Source organism: Apodemus sylvaticus, chromosome 22 (genome assembly GCF_947179515.1).
Source record: "Apodemus sylvaticus chromosome 22, mApoSyl1.1, whole genome shotgun sequence".
Taxonomy (NCBI): Eukaryota; Metazoa; Chordata; class Mammalia; order Rodentia; family Muridae; genus Apodemus; species Apodemus sylvaticus.
In genome coordinates, this window is record NC_067493.1 from 19,209,046 (window position 1) to 19,222,010 (window position 12,965).

Genomic DNA, 12,965 nt, shown 5'->3' on the forward strand with positions numbered 1-12,965 from the left:
TGGTAGAAAGAATTGATTCCCTTGAGGTGTCCCCTGACCTCCACCCGTGGGCACACACACTAAATTCATGAACAAGCTGGGTGTGGTGGTACCCACCTTTAATCCTAGCACTCAGGAGGCTGAGGCAGGCGGATCTCTTGAGTTTGAGGTCTGCCCGACTACTTAACTAGTTCAAGGCCAGCCAGATCTGTGTAGTAAGACTCTTCCTGGATGGATGTAATGAAGCAACACCTTGCCGGGTGGTGTTTGCTGCCGATTGGATCTTCAATGCCTCTTAAAAATCCATACGTTGACTGTGTCCCAGCCTGTGGTGCTATTGGAAGGGGTGAGATTCTTGGGGAATAGAGCCCGTGAGCGGTGGATCGCTGGGGCCTGCCATTGAAGGGGATACTTGTTGGAATCCAGACCCTTTCTCTCAGCATTTTAGCTGTCATGAGGGGGAGGCCTTGTCTGCTACACCGTTTTGCCATGATATCTCAGGTCGCCATGATATCTCCGGTCGCCATGGTGCAGAGCAAGCGTGGAACCTGGAAATGAAATAAACCTCCCCGCCTTTAGGTTGATTGTCCCAAGTATTTTGTGACAATACCATGGAAACCTCTGAGCATAATTTTGGATATCAATTTTAAAACCTGCCTTATTAGACTGGTGTGGCTTAGTGATAGAGGATTCTAGGCTCTGCCTAGAATCCATCCAATGAGAGGCTTGGGGTGTGACTCAGTGGTAGAGCTTGGGTCTAGAATTCAATCCCTTCGGACCAGAGTTCAGACCCTCTGCACGGTAGAAGAATAGAACAGACTCTTTCGAGTTACTCTTTGCCCTCTACACAGGCATGCATCCCCTCCCACAAAATAGCTATCAACGTGTAATAAAAAGAATTAAAAGAGAGAGCAGAGCTGCTAAGAGCATTTACCGCTCTGGCGGAGGGCCCAGGCTTGGTGGTCAGCGCCTCCAGTGCAGCTCCCAGACACCCGGCACGCTGTGGTGTCCTTGCACACACAGGCGAACATTTATACTCAGAGAATTAAAGTGGCTGTTGAGAGACCCTCCCCACCCCCACCCCCAGGCTTTGGATGTCTCTGCTCTGTTCCTTACAGGACCCCCTGGGAGAGGGCGTTCGGTCTGTCTCTCCAGCTGGCCTCTTTCATAGGTTAATCTTTTTTTTTTTTTTTAAAGATTTATTATCATATATAAGTACACTGTAGCTGTCTTCAGACACTCCAGAAGAGAGAGTCAGATCTTATTGTGAGATGGTTGTGAGCCACCATGTGGTTGCTGGGAATTGAACTCAGGACCTTCAGAAGAGCAGTCAGTGCTCTTAACTGCTGAGCCATCTCTCCAGCCCCATCATAGGTTAATCTTAATGTCACTTTCTGCAGTTCTCTGCCACTCAGCACAGTGCTCAAGAGAAATCTACCCTGCCGCTTACCAGCAGGCCACCCCAAAAGGCCACCATGCCCTAAGCCAAGTGACCAGGGGACATCCCTAGAGCCCATTCTTCAGTAGAGGGCAAGCTAGTGATTGTTTGGGGATGAAGACGAGGTAATATCTGCCCCACGGGTACCCCAGTCTGGCCCATGCTTCTGACATAAGGAGACCCATTTAGGTGGGAGGAGATCCCAGAAAAACACCAGAAAAACTAGAAAATAAAATTTAGAAAGCTTATACCTTGTCATGAGATTGCCACTAAGTTGAGATCAGCCTCAACTACACAGATCCGGCTTGAAGATAGCAGTCGTTGTCATAGTAGTCATAATGGCATGGGTACACACCGCAGTTTATGGGTACAGAGAAGTCAGCTCTAGCCCCAGGGGCTGCATGGTGGGGCCTTTAAGAGGAAATTGATTCCCCTATCCCTGTAGCAGAAATACGAGTCTCATGGCTTTCTGAGAGAGCCAGGAACTCAGAGCAGGGGGCAGGGATATGGCCATCAATTCTCCCCCTCTCTAGGTGAGAAACCCTGGCACCAGGGTTTCATCTGTCCGCCAGCAATTCACAGACTGTCTCAGTGAGCCCGTAGGACTCAGAAGGAGGAAGAGCTGCCTCAGGCAGGTCCTGTTGCCTGAGCAGCAGTCTGTCTTCCTCAGCTACCATTTCCCCGGTCTCCTATAGACTTTGTTCTGTAGCTGATGATAACCCCTGATACAATGTAAACATCACATGCATACACTGTTAGAACGCATTGGAGATAGTGACCAGAATAAAGGTCACCAGGACTGGCACAGAAACAAGTCTCTGGGCAGGAAGGTGGCTCAGTTGGGTAAAGGGCTTACTGTGCCAGCATGAGGACCTGAGTTCCAATCCCCGATACCCATAGAAAAGCCAGATGCACACACGTTTAATCGAAGCACTCCTACAGTGACGTAAGAGACAGACAAGATCACCCTGACGATTGAGAGCTAGCGTGTTGCGCGCGCGTACACACACACAGACACACACAAAAATAAATATTAAACAATTCCTCCAAGTATTTCCATCCAAAATCCCCCACACTCTTCAGCTGTACAGTCTGCAGATATGGAGGGTGACTGTTCAGGTTTAGAGAGAGCATCCTTTCTGACTCATACTTACCTTCCAGGCTACAAGATGTCTTAACTTTGCTGCGTCCCCTGGGGTGTAGAACGAAGCAGGTTATCCCTCCCACCCATGGACTTTATTCCTTTCCATACCACCTTTCCTCTCAAACATCAGAACGAGGCAAGGCTGAGAAATCAATTCGCCCCCCCTGCTCTCATCGATCGATCGATCGAGTCGGTCCTCAGGTGGCAGAATCGCCTCCTAGGAACTGAGAACTGCAAACTCCAGTTTTTTGCAAAATCCGATTTTTGCTCTTAATTGTCTCTTGAACACTTGAACTAGCGAAAGCAAACACCTGCTAGAACTCTCCAGACCTGAGAGCACTTTCAGCCTGTAACAGGAATCTTCCCGAAGAGTCGATGAGAATAGGGTGTCAATGCTGCCTCTGTGGAGGGACCCCGGTTTTGCTGTTGCTCTCCCCTCCCCTCCCCCGTTCTGTTTTCTCTAGAATGGCCCGTTTACAGAAACCTGGACATTTCCATCCCAGGGCCCAGCTGCCCTGAAGTGACATGAGGGGCATCAGCAGGCCAGTGAGATTCCTGGGAAATGAGTGGCTTTCATATGTGTTGCTTTAAGATGCAACTCCTGGCCTGGGAGTGCAGGACACTTGCCCAGTGACAGGACCTCACCTAGCGTCAGCATGGCCCTCCCTCCTCCACAGGACTGAAGGTTGACGGTGTTTTTGTTCTTTCTTATTTACATTTTTACCAGTTTTGCTTATTGTTGTGGGGTAGGTGGTACGCCTGCCACATTGGGCGTGTGGAGGTCAAAGGACATCTGTTGCCTTTCCATCATAAAGGTCCGCTGGGCTTGGCTGCAAGCCTTTGTCTGCTGAGCCCATTCTCTCGGCCTTGCTTTTATATTTTAGATGTGTTTGTTCATTTCGGCATTCTCCACACTGTAACACGGACTGGCCTCCAACCTGTGGCAATCCTCCTGCCTCACCTTCCAAGTGCACTAGCATTATAGATATGGACCACCATGCCTCATTTAAAACATTGCTGATTCTAGAAGCTTCTGTGTAGTGGGATTATATGTTAATGTCTAAAACTGGGCTGGAGAGATGGCTCGGCAGTTAAGAGCACTGACTGCTCTTCTGAAGGTCCTGAGTTCAAATCCCAGCAACCACATGGTGGCTCACAACCATCTGTAATGAGATCTGACACCCTCTTCTGGTGTGTCTGAAGACAGCTACAGTGTACTTACATATAATAATAAATAAATCTTCGGGCCAGAGCAAGCGGGACCGGAGGGAGCTGAGGTCCTGAGTTCAATTCCCAGCAGCCACATGATGGCTCACAACCATTTGTACAGCTACAGAGTACTCATATACATAAAATAAGTAAATCTTTAAAGTCTAAAACTGATAAAGATCACTGAGTGCGTCATACTGGTCTTCCTGTGAAAGAGGTGCCTACAAGTAGATAACTACCTGGTTGCATAACTCGCCATACGCAGAAATAAGAAAACAAAAAGCAAAAACACGTATTTGTGGCCAGTGAAATAGAGGGCTCAGCGGGGAAGGTTCTTGCTACAAAGGTCAATGACAGAGTTCTCCAGGACCCACTTGGCAGAAGGAAAGACTGAATTAACTCCCACCAATTGTCCTCTGACCTCCATACCCACGTCACGGTTTACACAGACACACACTGAATAAAAACCTTCAGTCATCTTGAAAGCAACTTGTTGTCTGTCACAGAGAATGAGTGTGTTTTCTTATGCCCGTGTACCAAGAACTTTGTCGGTTTTCACGCTTGGCTTAGTCCCCTCCTCCTCCTCTCTGGGTCCCTTGCAGAGACTGCGCCTTGTCAGTCACAGAAGTGCTACCACCCCCAGGGGCCTGCAGATCAATCCCACCTCTCAGCAGGGAGGGCAGACGGTGCTAATTGAGCTCTGTGGGACTTTTTGTTTCCCTGGAGATCAAGCCCAGGACTTTTGTGAGTGCCAGGGAAGCAAGCTGCCCGGCCAGATCCGCTCTCTCCACCTCAGGTAGCCCAGGCTGGGCCTTCAGTGTGCTGTGTAGCTGAGGATGTCCGTCTGCCTCTACCTTCTGAGTGGGCGTGGATTACAGGCTTGTGCTTCCATACCTGGTTTATTCAGTGATGGGATTAAAGAAACCCAGGAATGTAGGTCCCTGGGCTTCGTAAACGCTAGGCAAGCATTAGACCAGTGAGCTGCATCCTGGCCCCCAAATTGTCTTTTATGGCTTCACAGATAGTTTTAGGGAACAGCAAGCTAAATTTCCCTGTGTGGCCAGGTCCGAACCACATCCATACTGCCTTTCCTTCCCACCACGGCTGTCTGCTTTAGGAAAGCCAGCATAACGAGATGTCTTCCTGCCTCAAAGTCAAGAGCAGAATGATTAATGCAGGTGGAACGAGGAGCTTCAAGTCAGAAAGATGGCGGCTTCCAACACAGCTGTGCGTGTTTGCCCCGAAGAAAGATGGCGGCTTCCAACACAGCTGTGCGTGTTTGCCCCAAAGAAAGATGGCTGCTTCCAACACAGCTGTGCGTGTTTGCCCAGCAGCTTTATTGAGCCACAGTTCACATACGGCACCAGTTGGTCACTTAAGCATGCAGCCCAGTGGCTTTTAATACGTTCGCAGTGACATATTCAATTAAATAAATCAAATTTAGAACTTCCAAAGGTGGGCTGGAAATGGGTCTCAGCATTTCTTTAGCATGTAGCAGGCCCTGGGTTCCAACCCCAGCACAGCAGGGACTGTCAGTCATCCCAGCACTGAGGAGGTAGAGGCAGGAGGATAGGAGTCTGATGCCAGCATGGGACACATGTTCATGAAACAACTTCCCAAGAAACCCCATGCCCACTGGCCCATTCGTGATTATCTCCCTGGACCTTGCCCGGCCTAGACATCACCTGTGGATGGATTTATGCAAATAGCAGTTATTGTGAGTTTGATTTCTAAATATTCGTTTATTATTTATTCTGTGTGTTTGGGTACGTGTGCACCATTACACATGTGTGGAGAGCAGAGAAAACTTCTGGATGTTTTTGCCCTCTCCTACGTTGTCAAGGCAGGGTTGCTCCTGCCACTCCGCTGCTTCCTCCTCCAGGGAGCTGGGCTGAACCCACCTCCCACCTTGCTACAGGACTGGTGAAATTACAGATGCATCACATCCAACTTCCGTGAATATTAATTTTGTTTTAAATCATGTGAATGTGTGTGGGCCTGTGTACATGTATGTGTGTGTTCAAGGAAGCTGGGGGTCTCCAGATCCCCTGGAGCTGGAGTTAGTCAGGTCCTCTGCCGGAGCAGGGCACGCTCCTGACCACTGAGCCATCTCTTTAGCCCCGCGTTGGCTTTTGCACACACTCAGTTTGTCCGGCTTGTGCATCAAGCACGTTTCCCCACTGAGCCTTTTTGCTGGCCCTGGACCTGACTTCCCTCCAGAGCATGGTTGTGTTTCTTCGATAGCTAGACAGTATTTCCCTGGCTACACTGGGCCACACTGGGGTCATCCGCTGTCCAGTTTCTACCCCTGACTCCCACGGACTGCATTGCTCAAGGAGCCTGCCTAGGGAGTAGCCTTGTTTGCAGTAGGCTGGACCTTCCCATATCAATGAACATAATTAAAACTACACCAGACACACACACACACACACACACACAGGCCCTTCCTGTGTAGATGGTTCCTCGTTGAGACTTTTCCCAGGTGCGTATAGGGTGTGTAGAGTGAACAATTAAAGTCTAGCATCCTGAGAAATGTGTTGTGACTGCAGGAGCAGCAAGACTGTGAGGTAGAGATTAGAGCATGCTGGTATCTCCATGGCTACAGCCACCCTGTCTGTGAGTGTTGGCTGTGGACTGACCACTTTCTGTAGTATTAAATACGAATTAATAGATCCTGACGTGGGGTGGGACCTGCCTCGGTAGTTTATGCTCCCGAATCAAAGACACACACACAGCCTTTATAGTTCAGTGTGCTGTTAGCAGCACAATAATGGGTCACTGCCTACCCTCCACTGCTGCTAGAATCTACCTCCCGTGATAATGAACTACTGCTTCCTCCGTGCTCTTTCTTGGCTGCTCTAGATCCAGTCGGGCAGCCCTCTGGGTCCTTCACATGGAAGCGATGCCTCTCTGTCATGCACTCTTCTCAGTCAGGCTTGGCATCTCCTCTCTCCTCCACACCCTCTGGCACGGCTCTCCTGCCACCAATCCTGGGAATCCTAAAACCCCATCTCTATCTGTCCTCGACAGCTGTTGGCCATCAGCACCTTTATTTACCAGTCAGAACCAACTGGGGGGCAGGTTCCCAGAAGCTACATGCAGTTTGGGAGGGAACATGATCAGCAGTAATAAAAGCAGCTACAACTTTCCAGATAAGAGGTGTGTGGGTATCTTTTTTGTAATTTACATTTGTGTAGTGACTAATTCATTTGTGGGCACACATGCAGTGGCACAGCATGCTTGTAAAAGTCAAAAGACAATCTTCAGGAGCTGGTTCTCATTCTACTACCATATGGGTCTCAGGGGTCAAACTCAGGTCACGGGGCTCTGCCGCCGCTAGTGCATTTGCTCAGTGAGCCATCTCAGGCCTCAGTGTGACTCTTTCATTGTCTCTAGGGATTGGCTAGCCTTGGAACTTAAAGATTGGTCCCACCAGGAACTGTAAATCCCAAAGTATCAAAAGCATGAAACCCCAGTATAAAAACACAGAGAGATGGCTGGCTCAGTGGTTAAGAGGATTTCCATCAGTCCTGAGTTCATTTCTCAGCAACCACAAGTGGCTCACAACCATCTGTAATGGGATCTGATGCCCTCTTCTGGTGTGCCTGAAGACAGAGACAGTGAAGTCACATACATAAAATAAATTTAAAAACCTTTTTAAAGGCACAATTCATACAACTATTTAAGGCAGAGCTCCTGGCTCATAATGTTCTTCCGAAGCTACAGACATTACAGAGAGAGTCATTTGGACCCGTCTGCTGTAAGACATAAATACTTGTGCCAGAGTGCCGGCTTAGAGGTTAAGAATGGTGCTTCCTAGAGGACCAGGGTTTGTTTGGGTTCTCAGCTGAATGGTGGCTCTACAACACTCTATAACTCAAGTTCCAGAGGAGCTGATATCCTCTTCTGGCCGCCACAGGTGCCAGTCATGAACTTGGTACACAGATATTCATGCAGGCAAAATACCAATATGCATTTTTAAAAATACATTATTAAAAACAAATACTTTACGTGGCATTCTACATTATACAGAGAGTATTTAAGTGTACTGCTGAACTATTAGTGTTGGTGATAATTTTTGTTTGGAGGGTTGGTTGTTTACGGCAGGGTCTCACTAATGTAGTCCTGGCTGGTCTTGAAGTTGCTGTGTCAAGCAGGCTGGCCTTAAACTCAAATATCTACTTGTCTCTGCTTTCTTAAGTGCTGGGATAAAAGAAATGTGCTACCACACTCTGTCCATTCTATTATAGTTTATTTTACTGTTATTGTTTGTAGTGCTGCTGTACTGGGCAAACTGAGGTCTCAGTTTGGGTCCACAGTCTCATTAGTAAAAGGATTTTTTTTTAAATGGACTTGAAACTCAAAGACAATTTTATTTTGAGAAAAATAGGGACTGAGGGGAGGGCTCAGTGGCTTAGACAGTATCCTGCTCTTGCAGAGGACCTGAGTTCAGTTCCCAGCACACAATGGGGCAGCTCTCAATGCCCTGTACCTCCAGCTCCAACACAGCTAATGCTCTCCTCTGGCCTCCTTAGGAACCCGCCCCCAAACACACACACACACACACACACACACACAATACATAAACAGAAAATAATCGTCAGAGCTTTACAGTTTGAAGGGAAGCAGCAGCAGACAACGGTAAACCTGGCAGTAGACTTGAGGAGAGAAGGAATACCGTGTCTTTAGCAGTGGAGGTCAGCAAGCCACTGCTTAGTGGAGGGAGATGGAGGGCTTCAGAGAAAAGCTGAAAAGGCCCAGAGCCACAGGGAAGGTGTGCCTGGACTTTTGGCTGGTATCCCAAGGAAAGGAACAAGACAAAGAAGGGTTAACTTTTCTTTGGATGGAGGAGGGAGGGAGGGAGGGGCTCCTTGAAGGGATGGGCACATTATCTCATTAAGGGGACAGTTAGCCTTTCCTTCCCTGTAGCATGAACCCTATCCAGGTGAGAGGCAAACCAAGCTGTTAAAGAAGATAACAGAGTCTGTGATGTTTTGGGTGCTTTATAACGCCAGGGGCAGAGGAATAGCTTAGATTCTCTTCTAGCTTGACCAGGAGGAAGTAGCTTTATGTTAATGGGGCTTTGATTTGAAAACTAAGAAGTAACTTCCCTTTCTGGTGTTGGGGGCTGAGGAACGCCAGGACAGGACACAAGGCAGGAGCAGATGGACAAGGGGTAGGTTCGTCCTCAGTGATCTCCGAGGTAGCTGTTGACCCCTACAACAGGTAGGGATCAAACTCTGGGCCCTGGACTTGCCAGGAAACACTCTGCCATCAAGCTGTACCTCTAGCCTTTGGTTTTAGGTTCTTGTTGTTTGTTTAGTTTGTTTTAATGTTTTTAACTGATAGAGAGAAACTTTGTTTGCACCGGCACACGTGTGTAGGGCAGAGGACAACTTGAAGTGGAAAGAGTCAGTTGTTTCCTTCCACTATGTGGATCCAGGGAATGAGGGAATCAAATTCAGGATTAGTGCCAAAGGGACTTTATTGAGTGAGTTATCTCACTAGCCCTTTTTGTATATTTTATGTGTATGCACTCCTGTATAGGTGTACAGTGGTATACATAATGCCTATGTGTGTATGCATGTGTGTACAAGTGGTGCTGTGCTGTATGTGTGTATGCATGCATGTACAGGGATGTGGCAGGTATGTGGCAGTGTGGCCAGAGGAGTGTCTCGGACCTCTGGAAACTGGAGTTACAGGTGGTTGTGAGCCCCCGTGCAGGTGCTGGGAACTGAACTGGCATCCTCTGCAAGAGCAGCCAGTGCTCACCCACGGAGCCACCTTCCCCAGCCCTTTGTCCTTTTGTTTTTGAGACAGGCTAGCCTTAACCTCACGATCCTCTTACCTCATTCTCCTCAGAGTGTGGATCACAGGTGTATGCCCCCAAGGCCCACCATTAGCAATATTAATTAACATTCTTTGGAGCTGGCCGTTCCTAGATGGTATTTGTACTTTCTCTTCTCTGAACATCATGAAAGCAAAATCTATTCAACTCGAGGTCAGGTTCAGGAACTAGCTAGCTATGCTAAGAGGCCTGGCAGAGGCCCCATTCGGGTTTGTCCCATATTTGTGTGCTTAAATCATCATGGCCTGGGTGGGGTTTGGTATGGTGTAGGAATAGCAAGAAATTCCTGCCCTGACCTGAGCCACTTCCATTTAAGGTTTTTTATGTTTTGGTTTTGTTTTGTTTGTAAAAGGATATGTGTGTATTTGTTACATCTATGTGGCCAACATCTAACATAATAATAGCAATTGTCACACATTTATTAACTCAACATCAGAACATTTGAGGCAGGGGTCAGTGATATCCCCACCCTGCTGGGCTGATAAAACATATTGACTGCTATAAGGGCTAGGGACGGGGCTCAGCTGATAGATCCCTTGGCCAGCATATAGGAAGTCCTGGGTCCCATGTCCAGCAACCAATAAAGAGTACGGTGGTACACAGCTGTGATCCTGGTGCTTGGGAGACGGAGGCACGACTTTCAGAAATATGACACTGTTCTCAGCTACCGAGTTCCAGGCCTGCCAGGGCTACACAGAGAGACCCAGTCTCAAAGGGGGGGAGGGGTGTAAAAAAAGAGTATTTTTAATAAATAAATAAATAAATAAATAAATAAATCGGTCATATTTTATAATATTAAATAAAAATTAAAGGATGAATTTTAGTTGAAAATATTTGCAGCAGGTAGTAATTCATATCTTAAGCTTCCTTCATGACCTCTCTGTCAGAAGATTTCCAATGTATTCTTAGTCGGTTTTTGTTCTGTTTCTGAGATAGGGTTTCTCTATATAGCGCTGGCTATCCTGGACCGAGACTGAGAGAGAGAGATTTGTCTGGCCAGCGGTTTTGGAGCCTGGATCAGCAGCACCCAGCAAGGGTCTTCCTGCTTTTCACCGCGTGGAAGAGAAGGGCAGGGGAGAGAGAAAGCTTAAAAAAAAAAAAAAGTACACTTTTTCTTAACCAAATAAATCCTGAGAGGGTTGGGGCGTGGTTCAGGGGTAGAACTGCCCCTGCCTAGAATTCTCCAGTGAGGACTTGGGGTGGGGAATGCCCAGAGCTCTGAAGAACACTCACCTAGAACCTCCTAGTGAGGAATTAGGGTGTGTTTCAGTCTTCCAGACCTGTGGCGGGTGTCGGATTCCATGCCCTGTCTTGTTGTGTTTTGTTTTGAAGCTTTTTTTTCAGTCAGTGGGAAACATTTTCATCAGTGGGGGTGTGGATCCTCCTGTCCAGATCCTAAAAAGTAAGCAGTTGGGATAAATAACCATTCAGAACTCCTCTGTGTGTCAGGTGTATCCATAAAACAGAATAATGAGTGAGCCTCAGGTACACCTGATGTTAGAATCCTGTCCTACTCCAGGACTGGTAAGCGCGGCTCGCCCGCCCACTCAGTCAGCATTGTGCCTCTGTGGGTCTGCGTTATCCTGACCTCCGATCTCAGATCAATTAGCATCCTGAGTGTAGTGTCTGCCAGACACTCCAAGTGCGCAGCCTGATCGTAAATTATTTGCCGTGAGCACAGCTGTCCTCTGCTGCTGCCTCTGCACAGAGAGAGCAAGCAGAGTGCGGGAGAGCCAGCCCTTTTTTTTTTTTTAATTGTTTTACCCAAAGAGAAGAGAAAATTCTGTACCATTTGTACACCACACGGTCTAGGTAGGGGCCAGTTTCTAGCACAGCAGCCCCACTGCTCCAGCCAATACAACCGTTTTCTAGAAGGATCCCACCCAAGGCAGGCATCAAAACCAGCCGAGCACAGCCTGGGTACAGTGCCAGGCACCAGCATGGGGCCCACACACTCTACGGGCGGCGACAGGCGGGGGTCACTCCCTGGCCACCCCAAGCTGCCCTGCTTTGGCTCTCTCCCCAGGAAATGGAGCGAGAATGTCTTCTTGGATAATGAGCTATTGACTTCCAAGATTCTGTCGGTGCTGAGGCCCCAGACGGAGCGAGGCTTCGGGACAGGCGCCCTCCGCTACCCTGCCCACTTTGTCAGCTCCAGCCCTGCCTTTGCCTCTCTCGCAGCCTCCCTGAAGGAGCACCCTCGGAGCACACCCCTGTCTGATGGCAGCAGCCCAGCTCCCTCCAGGAATGTCGGCATGACCGTCTCTCAGAAAGGGGGTCTCCAGCCAACGCCGAGCCCAGCTGGATCTGGGGTGCGACTTGGGTAAGCTGGAGGGGAGGGGGTTGCTTTTCTGCTGCCAGGTGCACTCTGGGGGGGAGGGGAGAAGAAAAGATCATTAATACATGCTTTCTGAATCCCGGTGTTGTTTAAAATTTATCATTACCAGAGCAGTCTTACAGCCTAGGTTGGTCTAGAACTCACAGTGTTGTCAAAGATGACCTTACACCTGTTTTTCTAGATTGCATGTATCTATTTGTGTGGATGTATTGGGGCACATGTGCCACAGCAGACCTGGAGTCAGAAGAGGAGTTGGTTCTCTCCTACTGTTTGGGATCCAGGGATTGAATTTAATTATCAGTCTTGAGGGCAAGCACCTGCACTGTCTGAGCTAGCTCACTGGCCTGGCCCATGCATTTTCTCTCTGGTTTTGGTATTTTGTTTTGTTTCCGTTTTTTTGAGACAGGGTTTCTCTGTATAGCCCTGGCTGTCCTGGAACTCACTCTGACCTCAAACTTTGAGATCCGCCTGCCTCTGCCTTCCGAGTGTGCTGGGATTAACAGTGTGCGCCACCAGACCCTGGCTACGTTTTCTTTTTGTAAAACCAATGCATACTTAATTGTGTTGAACTGCAGGTAGAGGCAGCTTGTGTAGCCTACTGGCTTGGCATCCCTGGCCAAGGCTTACTCCTGTTTCCAAGACAGGTTTAGTGTCTGTGTCTCGTTCAGCTTCACAGTACATCAAGATGGCCCTATAATACAGGACCAGAAGCATTGACCTAGAGCCACAGCATAACATAATGGTTCTGCTCACTGATGAGTGTCTGGGGAAGGGAGCTGATACTCCTTTCCCTTTGTAAAGTCTCTCGTGTCACCCATTGCTGTGAGGCTGTGGATCCTGTAAGTGGTCACTATCAAGGCAGGGGCAGTTGGGTACTCCTGCACACAGACTGACTGAGTCAGCTTCCTGCGTCATGAGAGGCAGAGCAGGCGCTCAGCTACACACACACACACACACACACACACACCACCGCCGCTAAAATATTTTTAAATTTCCAGAAAATGTGAGC

At 48.4% G+C, this 12,965-nt stretch overlaps 1 protein-coding gene across 7 annotated transcripts in view; it reads left to right on the top strand.

Annotated features, from left to right (window-relative positions):
• The window catches only part of Arhgef18 (Rho/Rac guanine nucleotide exchange factor 18), a 159,356-nt gene that overhangs the window by 61,128 nt on the left and 85,263 nt on the right, over positions 1–12,965 (top strand). For all 7 annotated transcript variants that reach the window (XM_052167796.1, XM_052167795.1, XM_052167800.1 and 4 more), the window contains one exon: positions 11,800–11,941. In XM_052167796.1, the coding sequence (XP_052023756.1) occupies positions 11,800–11,941 (142 nt within the window). The remainder of the gene's footprint in view (positions 1–11,799; positions 11,942–12,965) is intronic.